At 36.7% G+C, this 13,139-nt stretch overlaps 1 protein-coding gene across 2 annotated transcripts in view; it reads left to right on the plus strand.

Moving 5' to 3' along the window:
- The window catches only part of RIT2 (Ras like without CAAX 2), a 174,090-nt gene that overhangs the window by 63,960 nt on the left and 96,991 nt on the right, over positions 1–13,139 (plus strand). For both annotated transcript variants that reach the window (XM_036403574.2, XM_036403573.2), the window contains exon 4: positions 6,126–6,199. In XM_036403574.2, coding sequence (XP_036259467.1) covers positions 6,126–6,199 — 74 coding nt within the window. The remainder of the gene's footprint in view (positions 1–6,125; positions 6,200–13,139) is intronic.

Consider the following 13,139-nt stretch of genomic DNA (forward strand, 5'->3'; position numbering starts at 1 on the left):
GCCATTTGAAAACATTACAGATTTTCTGTACATGGCCAAAGCTTTGGTTCAGTATCTTATCTGTAAATATGTTTATGGCAATTTGAATGCTAAAATGAAAACAGGGATATAGAGATTTTAGTATTTATTATCATGCAACTGAATGTGCAATGAATAAATTAATGAATTCCTTTTATGATAAGCACTTAACATGAATGATGCTTTATTTTTTCTCAGATTATTTTAATTTTCTCAGTCCTACACTATAGGTTTTTTTTATGGGCTAGCAGAGAAGTAGTATCTACATTAAATGCTCCATTACTTACCAGAACTCTTTCACAGAAGCAGCTGAGGTGTTCAGAACACGTGCCTACTGAAGGAAGTGTTTCTGGCTGTGGATTTAGAAAGGAAGAGGTATTTTTTTCTCCCTTCTACAAACCATCATCAAGATTCTTCAGCCTGGAATAATATTGTCTGATACTATCACTTTTGTAGGCTGGTAACAGGCAGTGTGTGCTGTTAACATGAAAATGAGTGGAACCTGAAGGATCTGACAAAGACATGACAAAGCTAAACAAATGACAAATGGCAAATACAGCTCAATGCTAAGAAACAGAAAATCAGCATCACTGGGAAGAAAAGTGTGATTGCAGATATAGAAATGGATTGCAGAAAATAGAATCACAGAATAAGCTGAGTTGGGAGGGACCTATAAGGATCAAGCTGGCTCAAGTCCCACTCCTGGCCCTACACAGGACATCTCCAAGAATCACACCACACATAATGATGTAACAGAGCTAGAACTGGAATATTTAAATTACCTAGTTAATAGCCCAGTACTAATATCCCCATTTGCATTATATTAAAGGATACTGCTATCTATGTGAGTATTTACAAAATACAAGGCAATCAAATCTGTCAGTCCTGCTCCTCTAAACCACCCATTGCTTATCATGTGTGCAGAGCTTATAGGAAGGCAACCTCTGTGACTTGGTGTCCTTGTCTGCAAAATGCTGATAGCAGCGCTCACCCAAATTGTAAAACACTCATAGTCCAGGAAAATAATTATATGCTGAGGGAGGTTTTAATAGCAATGTATTTTGATGGGTAATTCCTACAACATGCATATTCTTATCTCAAAGAGGAGGAGTTTATGTGTAGTGTTTGGTACAGTGGTTTATGTCTCTGTTCATCCAGTCTTTTCATTTAAAAGTTCCTTGCTGTAAATAGAAACAGCACTCATACAGGCAAAGACTCATGACCATCCCACATTCAGGAGCATCGCTAAATTAAAATGCATTTGTGGCAGATAATCTAAGCACACCCAGAGCTGTGTCTCCTGCCATTGCTTTGGCACACAGGGAGCAAAAGAGGCAGAATTCCAGGTGTGGCTGACAAGCTTGGATCCCTTCTGCTGACTTGACACCTCCTCAGTCAAGTAAAATGTCTTTTGGCTCACCTATATATGTGAATCTGATAATTTTTGACTGTAATTGGTATTGTACAAGAAAGAGAAGAGAGACTTTATTTAGAAGGCATAGAAAAAGAATTAACAAATGGAAGAAAGAAGCATCTGACCTAAATTTCAGGGACTGGAACATGTCTGTAATGCAGACAAAAAGCCCAATACAACTCCCCTTTAAATTGAACACCATTCAAATCTATTTGTTATGAAGCAGTTACCTGCCCATAACTAAAAAGTACAGATATATATTTTTTATGAGTTCAGATTCTCCAGGATAACTGGTCATAACATGACCATGCATTAATTACTGTATTTCTGTCTCCAGAATTATGTCCTATAAAAAAATAATTGAAAAAAAAAATTGAAAAAAAATTGAAAAAAATTGAAAAAAATTTGAAAAAATAATCATGCATTAATTTCAAACACACATGCCAAAAAAAACCCCACAAAGCCAGAAAACATAAAACTTAAGCAATTTTTTTTTCTTTAATTTTCTATCACTGCAAAGGACAATTAAAAATGAGAAAAAGAGAAAAAAAAAAAAAAACAAAACAAAAACTTAGACATTCAATAAAGAGGGAAAGAATTTAAAATTAAAAAGAAATAGGTACCATTTAAAAAACAGTTGGATCTTTGAAGCCATATGATATAATGCTCTGAGAATAATTTTGTATCTATTTTCATTTTCATTTTCATTTTTATTTTTAATCTTTGTAGGAAATAAGATTCTAAAAAAAACAACATTATATGTAGGAAAAAAAATCTTTCACAGTACAATTCATATATCCATGCATTGTTCAGATTACAATGATGTGGGAGGTTTGTTTTGTTTACTTTTGGGTACCCTAAAAATGTTCATTCTTGAAATCAGTGCTTGAAACACAATTAGCAATATCAGTAAATTCCATCCACAGATTTTTTTCATGCAATGACCTACTCTTCTTCAGAATTTTACCCAAACCAAAAGCTGAGACTTTATGATTAACCTCACAGAAAAAAGACTAATCCTGAGCTTAATCTGAACAATATAGTTATAGTCTGATTTATTGCCTGATGTCTGATTATCATTCATGCCCATTTTGTATGTTCTTTTAATGCTTTACTGAAATAGCAGCTGGATTTTAGCTTTTATTAAATACCACTTCTTAGAGCTGTAGGGTGTAAAGCATAAATACATGTGGTTTAGCAGCCCCCAAATTGGTTTTATAGGGAAAATTATATTCATATTATAAATTAATTAGGTGAAAGAAAGTATAGCATTCTCAAACACCGGAAGCAGTGGAAATACAGCAGACGCCATTTGTAATGCAGATAATTTTTAAAGGGAGGATATTGGAATGTGAGTCTGTTGGTGCCCCTGATGAAGATTTTCCCGCTTTGTTTCAAATACACTTAGGTGCAGTTTCAGAGGACCATCTTCACTTCTGTCCTCTGTCCACATGTGAGCAGCTTGTTCCTGCTCTTTACAGCAAGGTCTCAGAACTTCCCTCACCATGATCATAAATTGTACTATGCTGCTTGGACTAAAAACACAAGCCAAACAGTAGTCCCTTCTGAAATCCTTTGGGAAACATGTAAAAATACCAGGATTTCTGCTTAATCTCACAGCTACCAATGAACCAAAACATATGGGTAAAAGATACAGATTTTTCCAACTGTTGACTTCTAGGAAGAGGTTTCTTTCCAGGTTAATGCCTCTGCATCATAATTTTAAATAAAATAAAGATGTTTGCCCATATAATAAAAAGAAAATAGAATTAAACCTCTATTTACATTATTTTCTAAGACAAAATCCCAGTTCAAAAGTATTAATTTTAGAGCAGAACTAAGTAGCATTGCTCATCCTCTTGGTCTTTATGACATGATACAGGATATTTGAAAGTGGTTTCAATTTATGAAATTGAAAGGGGTTTCAATTTATGCGTCTTGCTTCTGCCTGCTGCCTTGGAAGGAGTGAAATGCCCAGGATATCAGTGAATCCACAGGAAAATGGAAAGGCAGTGCCCCTCATAAGACTGAATGTGGTTGAGCATTAAGGAGGTGATTAAGAAGGCGCAGCTCGTAAGTGGTGCTATGATTTGCTCTCTGGTACAAGGGTGTGTTGGCTCAAGACAACGATTTCTTTGGCAAGCGTGCGCTTAAGGACTTCCTCTTAAATGAGTGCCTGAAGAAAACTAGGGGTTAAAACTCCAACTTATTTTCCATCTATATTCAGGTTGAAAATACCCCTGCTTATCACACCCCAACTGAGGACATTTTTAGGCTTTTCTCTTTATTGTCTGTACTATCTGTGCTTCTTGCACGTAGGCAGAGAGAATATTACAAGGGAAACTCATATCTCCTTCCTGTTTCATCTCTACATTTCCTGGGGCAAAATACAATCTTACATGAGAAAAGCATTTGCCTAGAAAACTATTTAGATTCATGTACCTGGTCAAAGCATATCAAAACATGTTTCTCTACCACCAACAGAAGACATCAGCATACATCAAGGATGAAAATGGGACAGTGATGCTAACATTCCTTTGTGAAATTTTTTAAGGTCAGTAGTTAGGGAAAGCAAAATAAATGAAAATGACTAAATGTGTTTATGCATTCAGTGTTATGTCTACAAAGTTAAAATATTGTAAAGATAGTCTGGCTCCAGCTTTTAACAGCTGAAACTTTACTGATGACAGTGACATTATATCAGGGTACACCTGGAGTAGCTCAGCAGGGTAGATATCTAAAAGCTGTGACTTATATTTAGAGACAAGTGAGTCTTTTATTTATAACTTGTAAACTTTTAACTTGTAAATCCTTTCCTTGGGGAAAAAAATTAAAAAGCAAGACAGGATTTGTCTAGTTTCATTTTTATCCAAGTAAAATTTAAGTAAGAATACTTTTTTCCACATTAACTGTTTTAAATCTGTATAAAGATTCATATTGGTCTAAGTGAAAAGGGAAGTAGGACTGCTGGCTTCAGAGCCAAGAATGGGAGCTATATTTGTGGAAGTCATATATTAATTATGTATGCAGTAATGTAATACAAATGGACAGCCACCTGCATGGAAGTGTATTAATAATACTTGTTAGTATCAATAGAATTTATGTGAAGGAAATACCATGCTTGATTTTTAAATATTTTGCCATTTTGTTTTTAATTTTTGGTTAACAGAAAAGAAGGAAGAAAAAAGAAAAAGACAATCTACTGCAAGTAGATTACATTGTCATGCAATAATAAATTAAACTGCAAGTAGTCCAATGCCTTTTATATAGCCCCACTTTGCCACACAGTTTCTTGTTCAGCAATCCCTACAAAAAGATCTATTAACCAAAACATATGGTGGTTGGATGCTCTGGTTTTCTCAGCAAGGTAATATATCATACAATTAATTAAGCCTCTGGGCCACCTTGATATCAATGGGATTAAGTATTTGCTTAAAGAAAGTCATGTGCCTATTTGCTGAATTGAGGCCTAAAATTAAGGGGGAAATACTGTATGTGATTATGTCATAAAAGACAGAAATCCTCCAGCTGGACAGGAGGGATCTGAGTTAAAGATATACAGATTTTTAACCAAATGCTTTGTTTTTTCCCCTCTGCTGGTAGAAAGCAGATTTCCCCCCGCTTTTATACAATGTTGTGCAATGCAACATATATATTATGGCACAAACTGGAAGGTCCCAAGTATTCCCACTACCTGCGATATTATCCCATATTATGATCTCAGTATTATTTCAGTAGAGCTTGAGGGTGTCTGCTAGGACAGACTCTTAGGACAGGCCCAGCCTGCTCACTGTGGTTAATGACATTTCTCAGGTTCAACAAATGCACTTGTCTTGTCTTCATGCCTCAGTGCACTTCCAGTGCCAGTCACAAAAACCTCTCAGGCTGCTCTGCATGACTGTGCAATTAAAGAGCACAGATAATTTCCAAGACTATTTCAAGTATAAACACACGCCAGTATCTACGCGCCTTTTAATCTTACAAAGAAAATACAAATGTTGAGAGGGGAATGAAATTATAATGTGAGGAAAATAGCTTGTGCAAATAGTAGTTCACCCTTTCTTTGTTCTTATTCTTTTAAATTTAGTTGACAAAAATCATGAGCTAAGGGAAGGGTCCACAAAGCAGAGTTTCTCCTCCACTGCCTGCATCTATGATGAGTGTAAAGACAGATTACAGAATTCATTTTTAAAAAAGGTTTATGCTCAGCCTTTCTGGAGATATGCAGACATTTAAATAGGAGCTCTGAGCCAGGATCCTGTTCAACCACAGGGAATCTATCCTAATAATTTAGACAATCTTTAAAATGAAACTGTTTGCTAGAAAATATCTTTTAATGTATCATTGTGGTACGTAAAAAAACCACTCTGTTGGTTTGCAGCACCAGCACAACACCTCTGAATCTTTGTGGCCTAAGTGACATTTGAGGACTGTGCTTAAAGAAAGGGAAATCTTTCCCTTTTAAAGAAAGGAAAATTTAATTTTTGTATTTTGAGGTAGTGTGATGAAAGAGACCCTCTTTTGCTAGTAACTTGTAGTGACAAAAGTATTTCAAAAAGGAACTTTTCAAATAAAATAATGTTAGGTCGGATTGGAGAGCTTATGAAAAGCCTACTCCAAACTAGCAAAGCTGCTTCATTTTCCATTCTCTGAGCAAATCACCTGCCTAAGAAAACTGCATTGTGTTTTTCAGAGGATGCCTATAAAACTCAAGTCCGAATTGATGATGAACCAGCCTATTTGGACATTCTAGACACTGCTGGACAGGTGAGTAATTTTCCAATGAGAGTCACTCAATCAGAGATAGACTCAAAGATTTTAACCTCAGGGATGTGAGTCACAGTGCCTAAAGTTCCCTACTCAAGCATAAAGGAAGCAGTGTCAGAATAATATAGAGAAATTAACAAAGGGGAAGATTAAAGGAGTGCTGCAATATAGAACAGTATAATTTCAAATCTCATCAGAGGAGACAGACAGGCTGAAATGAACAATAGATGAAAAGATGTTTGTTTCTTTTCCTCTTGTATGCAGGAACATCTATCACAATAATGAAATTAATAAATACTGTGTTGTTTGTCTTACATTTCTCATTCCTCCTTCTCTATATGTTTTACAGGAATTTTCTGGTATACTTGCAGACTAAGTATTTTGTTACATTTCGCCTTCTCCTCACATTATATCTCAATATCAAATGGACATCCATAAGGAAAATATCTTTATGCCAAAAGTAACACAAAGTGTTACATATACAGGTTTTCCAGAGAAGCTGAGGGTGTCCAATCCCTGGCAGTGTCCAAGGCCAGATTGGATGGGGATTTTGAACAACCTGGGATAGTGAAAGGTGTTCCTGTCCATGGCAAGAGAGCTGGAATGAGATGAAATTGAAAGTTCCTTCCAACCCAAACAACCCCCTGATTCTGCCAATTCTATGGCAGCATGTCTGCTGTTGGGGAATCAAGCTTCATATGCAGTGATGAAGAAGAAAGAGTTAAATACAATAATTTCTTCTACTCAGTTCATTTCCTTTCCAACTCCAGATTTGTTTATTGTTTAATTAAAGTGCAGCCATGTGCTGATCTTTTCCTCAGGTGTGTCTCAGGGTCTCTTTGAAGGCTTTTTTCTTGAGTTTCCATAGTCTGTGTGTGCCTCATGCAGGAACAAAACAACCAAAAAGGAACTTGGACACACTTAAATAAACAAGGAAATATTTGGGAAGCAAAAGCCTGGTAACCTTGTTCTCAACTTCTTAGAGGTCTGAATGCACCTAAGCTAGGCAGTGCAAATGGTGGGGAATGCAGTCTGCTGCCAGAAATTCAAAGGAAGTTCAGCTATTGTCAGTCATTTCCACATATATATAATTTTTTCAGGATTTAAAAAATTTTTGATCATATGAAAAGGCTAGAACTATACCTCATCCTTAATTTATGGGAGGAGGATATGATTACCAAGGTTATGAATTTTGTCAGAATAAACAGCTGTAATGTAAGAAAAGAAATCAGAATAACTCAGTCAATGAAAGGTGGTGAACACAATAGTACAAAAAACTGGAGTTTTATCTCAAAGTTATATCTCTCTTAAGAAGCAAAACTTTCATAGTATTAGATGTCCATGGTATGGAGTGACCAAGTAATGAAATGTGGTGCAGATATTTCATAGAATCATAGAATTTTAAAAGTTGGAAAATATCTTTAAGATCATTGAGTCCAACCATTAACTCAGCACTCCCAAGCCCACCACTGAACCATGTCTCCAAGTGCCACAGACATGTGCTTTTTAAATCCCTCAGGGGGTAGTGATTCCACCACTGCCCTGGCATCCTAGGCCAGGGCTTCATAATCCTTTCAGAAAAGAATTTTTTCCTCATTTCCAATCTAAACCTCCCCTTTTTCCTCATCCATTCCTCTTTGTAGCAAGTAGAGGTGTGTGCAGAGGCACCACACTCAGCAGATTTATCATCCCGGGACATTTTACAGCCTGGGCATAGCTATTGTACTTCTGTTGAAATGTGGAAATGAATCAAACAAGTTGATTTGATATGAGCAAATCTCTATTTTAAATTCACCTGTTGTTCCAATGTAGATTGTCATCACTGAACCACATCCCCTGCATAACTAGGAAGCTCTTCCCACTTTCCCTCCCATGATTTTTCAGGAGCTGTCCGTTCTAAGTGTCCTGGATTTAGCTGCTTGTCTTTGTAGATGTCTTTGGATTTGTTGCCTCTCTATCTGCACTACATAGCTCCAGAATAAATCAAGACCTAATCCAACTCCCATTGAAGTCAGCAGCTGAAATAGGCTCTTTCTTCACAGAGCACTTAATGGTGCTCTCTCTGAAGCTCACACAAATTCTGCCCTGACTTTGGTGACTCAGGGTAAAAATCCAAAGCACCCATTTGTGCTACTGCTGATGTGTGCCTTGGTGGTGCCTGGTTGTTTTTATTTCCCTTGGTTTTATGTCAAATTGGAGATGGTGTTAAAGCTTTCAAATCAGGGAGTGGAAAACTCATTTGTCTGGGTGTCCTCACGGTCGTAAATACTTCGTCATTAACTTTGAATAATGACTTTAATCACCTTAGGAGATCAAGGAGCCAAAATTGTGATTCGTCCTTATTTGGGAAATACAAGAAATCAATAGTGAATGAATTTAATGTATTTTGTTGTTGCGCTGGAGGACATGTTTCAACAAATATGTTTCACCATTCCCTTCTGTACCTATGAACTAATTAAGAATTTCAACACTGACCAAATTAATTACTAATAATTAACAGAGTTTTAATAGTCAAATCTAGACTTAAAAACCCGCATGTGATTTCATACCTGACACTGTAAAAAAATCTTCAATACTTTAACTGGTAGATCCAGTTTGAAGCATGTAAAACATAAATGATGCATCAAAAACACATTTATGTTCTCAGTTTTCTGAAGTTAAAAGAAAAAAACAGCCCAACATTCAGACAATGCGAAAATCAGAAACATTGATTAACTTGCTCGTCTAGTTACTGATTTTTCCCTTGTGCATGTACATGGACACTATATCATAGACCAATTGCTCATCTCAGGAGGTAAACTGATGTTCACTGGACTCTGGATACAGGTTTTATACACCATCACTTGTCCTTTTGTGCTCTTCCACTACTGTTTTTCCACTGAAAGCACAAGAGGCATTTTCTTAAAGAATGTAGGGGCTGGTGCAAGCAGTTGTGCTTCACTGAACTCACTACACCTTCTTTTCACCACCCTCTACACCTGCCAGCTGGGCAGCCTGTGTTTGCTCACCGCATTCAGGACAAGGTACTAATGTAGCTCCTGGTAGCTGGATTGTCATAAACAGACATAACCTGAGTTAATCCTACCAAAAAAATCTTGAAAATGTGGTGTGCTGCAAGGAAATGAACAAAAAAAAAATGATGCTGGTATTCTTTTTCAGTGGCTCATCTGAATCTAGAAGAAGCTGCCAGTAAATCCTTTGGTTAGTTATCAATGATGCCTTTGGCTCTTTAACTAGAAGTATCATTCTCAACCCAAAACTTTTCAGTTTCCATCTACACTTAATTAAAACAAAGAAAAAAAATAAAACAGAAGCAAATAAAGCCAAACACATTAAATGTGAGATTGAGATCATATTTATAAAAATGAGGAAGTTTACTTTTTTAGCTTTTAACTCCCAAGGCTAGCTACAATATGGCATGTGGAGTATATAGGACAAACTTCATGGAAATCTGCAAATGTAAATTAGCATCCATAAAGATAGCTTGAGCTTCCTTGTTCATCCATATGGGACATTTTTTGAGTGACTTTCCCTTGAAATTCACCCATGTCCACTGAGTTTGGAAGTGGTATTGGTGGAGGTAATTCTGGGATTTCCCCTTTCTTAACCAATGCGCCATAAAAATAATCTGCATTTACATGCATTTGATCCAAACTGACGCAAACTCTTTGGTTTCCAGCAAACTTGCAGGTGCAAGCAAAAGGACATTCAGCCCTCAAGCACTCTATTCTGCATTCACTTCCCTTCACAATTATTCTCAGAGAGTGACAACCCCCAACTGCTCCAACCGCGCACAAAAAGCCTCCACACGGAGTTATAGAAACCTTCTGTTCGCTCATTTACGCTTTCTCACCTTCTCTTCTAGCTTAAAAATATGTTGCTACTTCTGGAGCCCAGAAGTATGCTCCTCATGGAGCACACACAGCAGTTATCTCTCCTGCTGTATTTATAGACTGTTGACTGACACCGGAGCTTTTATTCCTGCCACAGCTTTCCCCTGTATGACACATTACCCAATCTCTCTGTGTAGACCTCACGCCGAACACTAAAAGAGCAGCAGAGTTTCCTTCACTGGAAAACAATCTGATCTGACATGTAAAAGAGGCAAAAATTGTTTTCAGATACAAAGCAGGCAAGTATGTGGAAAAATGGGTTTCTGTACCTGTCAGTGAGACAATACATTCAGAGAATATTGCACCAATTTTTGTTTCCTAAAACATGAGCTTTTTATGATAAACTTAGTGCACCAGTATATTTCCCAGGTGTGAGTCAGAGACTTGAAAAATGGGCCCTAAAATGCGATGGCATGCCATTTCAGGGAGATTTTCCTTTGTCTGGAGTTGTGTGCACATGAATTCATTTCCAGGCAGACACTTTTCAACCTGACAACAGCAGTGCGCTCTGTACTGAAATCCATCTCTCAAATTGCTAGCAAATCACAGGACATGTTTATCCTGCCAACCTGCAGGACTATGATTCTTGCCCCCTGCTTCAAGATTTGAAGAGGAACCATATTAGTCCCAAGAGCCCTTCAGATAAACACACTTTCTCAGACTAAACACTATAGTCTGATGATTCACTCAGGCTGTTATCTGAGACCCCTCTGCTTATTATCTAAACATGCTGCTCTAATCCTGAATCAATGGAAGTGAAATCTCAAAGTACACTAGTGCAGCTTATCTCAAGGAAATGTAAAATGCCTTTTTGGCAGTAATTATGTCTTAATGGGCCTCTACAGCATGTTTTTATAAGGGGAAAATAATTTTATTGCACTTACTGCTAGGTACTGTAGTGCATAAATGAAATCCATTTTATTTTTAAAGCAGAGGGATATTGAAGCAAGTAGCAACTATTAACACAGTGTATTAGGTGAGAAGAGCATCAGTTTTATTTCCTTTGTATGTTGTTCCACAGGCTGTTGAAAACGTACTTAGAAAGTATAAAATCATAACACTGAAATTTTCCTGGGTTCTTGAGACAAGTTGTTCTGTACTTTCTGGGAAGAGCTAAAATGTCTCCCTTGACCTAGTAGTTTTATTTGCCAATGGACAGATTGTGGAGAAACACTTATTTGGCACAGATACAGAGTGGAAAAAACAGTTGCAGTAATTCACAGATGAAATTGTGGACCTGACACCAGTTTCCTTCAGATCACTGGCAAAATATTCCTTGACTTCTGTAGGAAAAGGTCTAGGCATATGCTGATAAAAATGAGTGTACAACCAAAGGGAGAGCAGGCAACTGGCAGACAAGATTCCCAACTTCCTTTTTCATCCCTGTCCATGAGTGAATCATGATGCAATAAAGGGTGGATCAGTTTGTATTTCTAGGCCTGCATTTATCTTCCTGTCAAACAGGTGCAATAAAATGTTGCAGGGAACAAGCATTTAGGGTGAACATCAGCATTTATTGAATCTGACAATCCCGATTGCCTGCCCATTGCTACTATTCCTCTTCAGCAAAGTCAGTGGTAGTGGTTCCATACTACAGGTGGTGGAAAATTTTCCAGTGTTTTCTGTTCTTTTTCAATAAAGTCTTTTTTTTTTTTTATTTCACTTGAAATGCTTTCCCTCTCACTGCTTTTCATCTTTCTCTAACTTGCAACTTTCAAAACTAGATAAATACAGAGTGATGCTGCTAAAAGATTTTTTCTCTTTTTAATAAAATAAGGACATATAAGAGAGGAAAATATATTACTACAATTTTTGAAAAACGATTGGAAAATCTATTTTTCTTCTTTCCAAGATTTTTTTGTAGTATTTTCTAGTGGGTTTTGGTTTCATTGTTGGGGTGGTTTCTGTTTTTTATTATTTTACTGAATTTGGCTTTGAGGTGGTTTTGGTTGGTTGGTTTGTTTTGTTCTGGTGTACATTGTATGGGAAACACCTATATAAACACATTCCATATGAGTAAACTTCATCCAGGTCCTCCACAAGGTTATGATAATGTAATTTTTTCTTTTCTCCCATCACTGGAAAATATTCTGCACTTTTTCTTTACACTGGTGAGTGGCACTGAAGTACTCTATAGTTCCAGCAGACACTGCACATACTCTAAGTGTGTCCTGATTTCTTTATATATATATGTGACTGTCCTAGATAATCTCACTAGGAATTCCATTTCACAGAGGTTTTCTATCAAAATCTACTTGTTACTAAGCAGCTGTACACAAACCAGGGACGCCAGTGAGCAGAAAACTGAATTCTACCTCTATCAATTTTCACAAAGCTCACATCATAATGATATTTCCAGGACTAAAAAAATTGGCTTGAATGCTGAGAAAACATATTACAGCACCACATGGTGCCCATTTCCCCTGAACAAATGACCAAGAAATGGTTCTTTTTGCAGAGCAGGGCTTTAATGCTTCATAGGAGAAGTAGGTTGTCCCCAAAAAATGAGATTTTCAAAATTAAGTGTCTTTTATGTTATTCTGAAGCTTTTAACAGCGATGTCTCCAGACAAAGAGAACAAAAGGAAAAAATTATATACTGCTATCAGAATCATCCAAACATTTCACTTGCTAAACCACATGAGAAGGAAAAAGCTGGAAAAAGCTTTCTAAAAATGTAATTTTTATTTCCTGCTAGCAGGAAGGGGAATGGAAAAACCCAAGGCCAAGTAATATCGTTTAAGCTGGAGTTTCAATAGTTTTGCCCCAGAACCTGGAAGTGAAATTCCCTCCCACCAAGCAAACAGACACACAAAAACTCCCAACAAATAAACAAACAAACAAAAAAACTAGAAAAGTAAACTTCAGCAAATTTTGAGCTCCATTGCTTGTTACCTTTATAATCTGAGAAATGTTATTCCATAAATCCAGATTCTTCAAAGAGAGGATGAGGAGCAAAGTAGAAACTCAATAAAATAATTTGTGAAAATATGAAATATTTTCTTGGGGTTTTTCTTCATTTTTTTCTTAGTATGCTATATTTTTGGA

Source organism: Molothrus ater, chromosome Z, assembly GCF_012460135.2.
Source record: "Molothrus ater isolate BHLD 08-10-18 breed brown headed cowbird chromosome Z, BPBGC_Mater_1.1, whole genome shotgun sequence".
NCBI classification, from domain to species: domain Eukaryota; kingdom Metazoa; phylum Chordata; class Aves; order Passeriformes; family Icteridae; genus Molothrus; species Molothrus ater.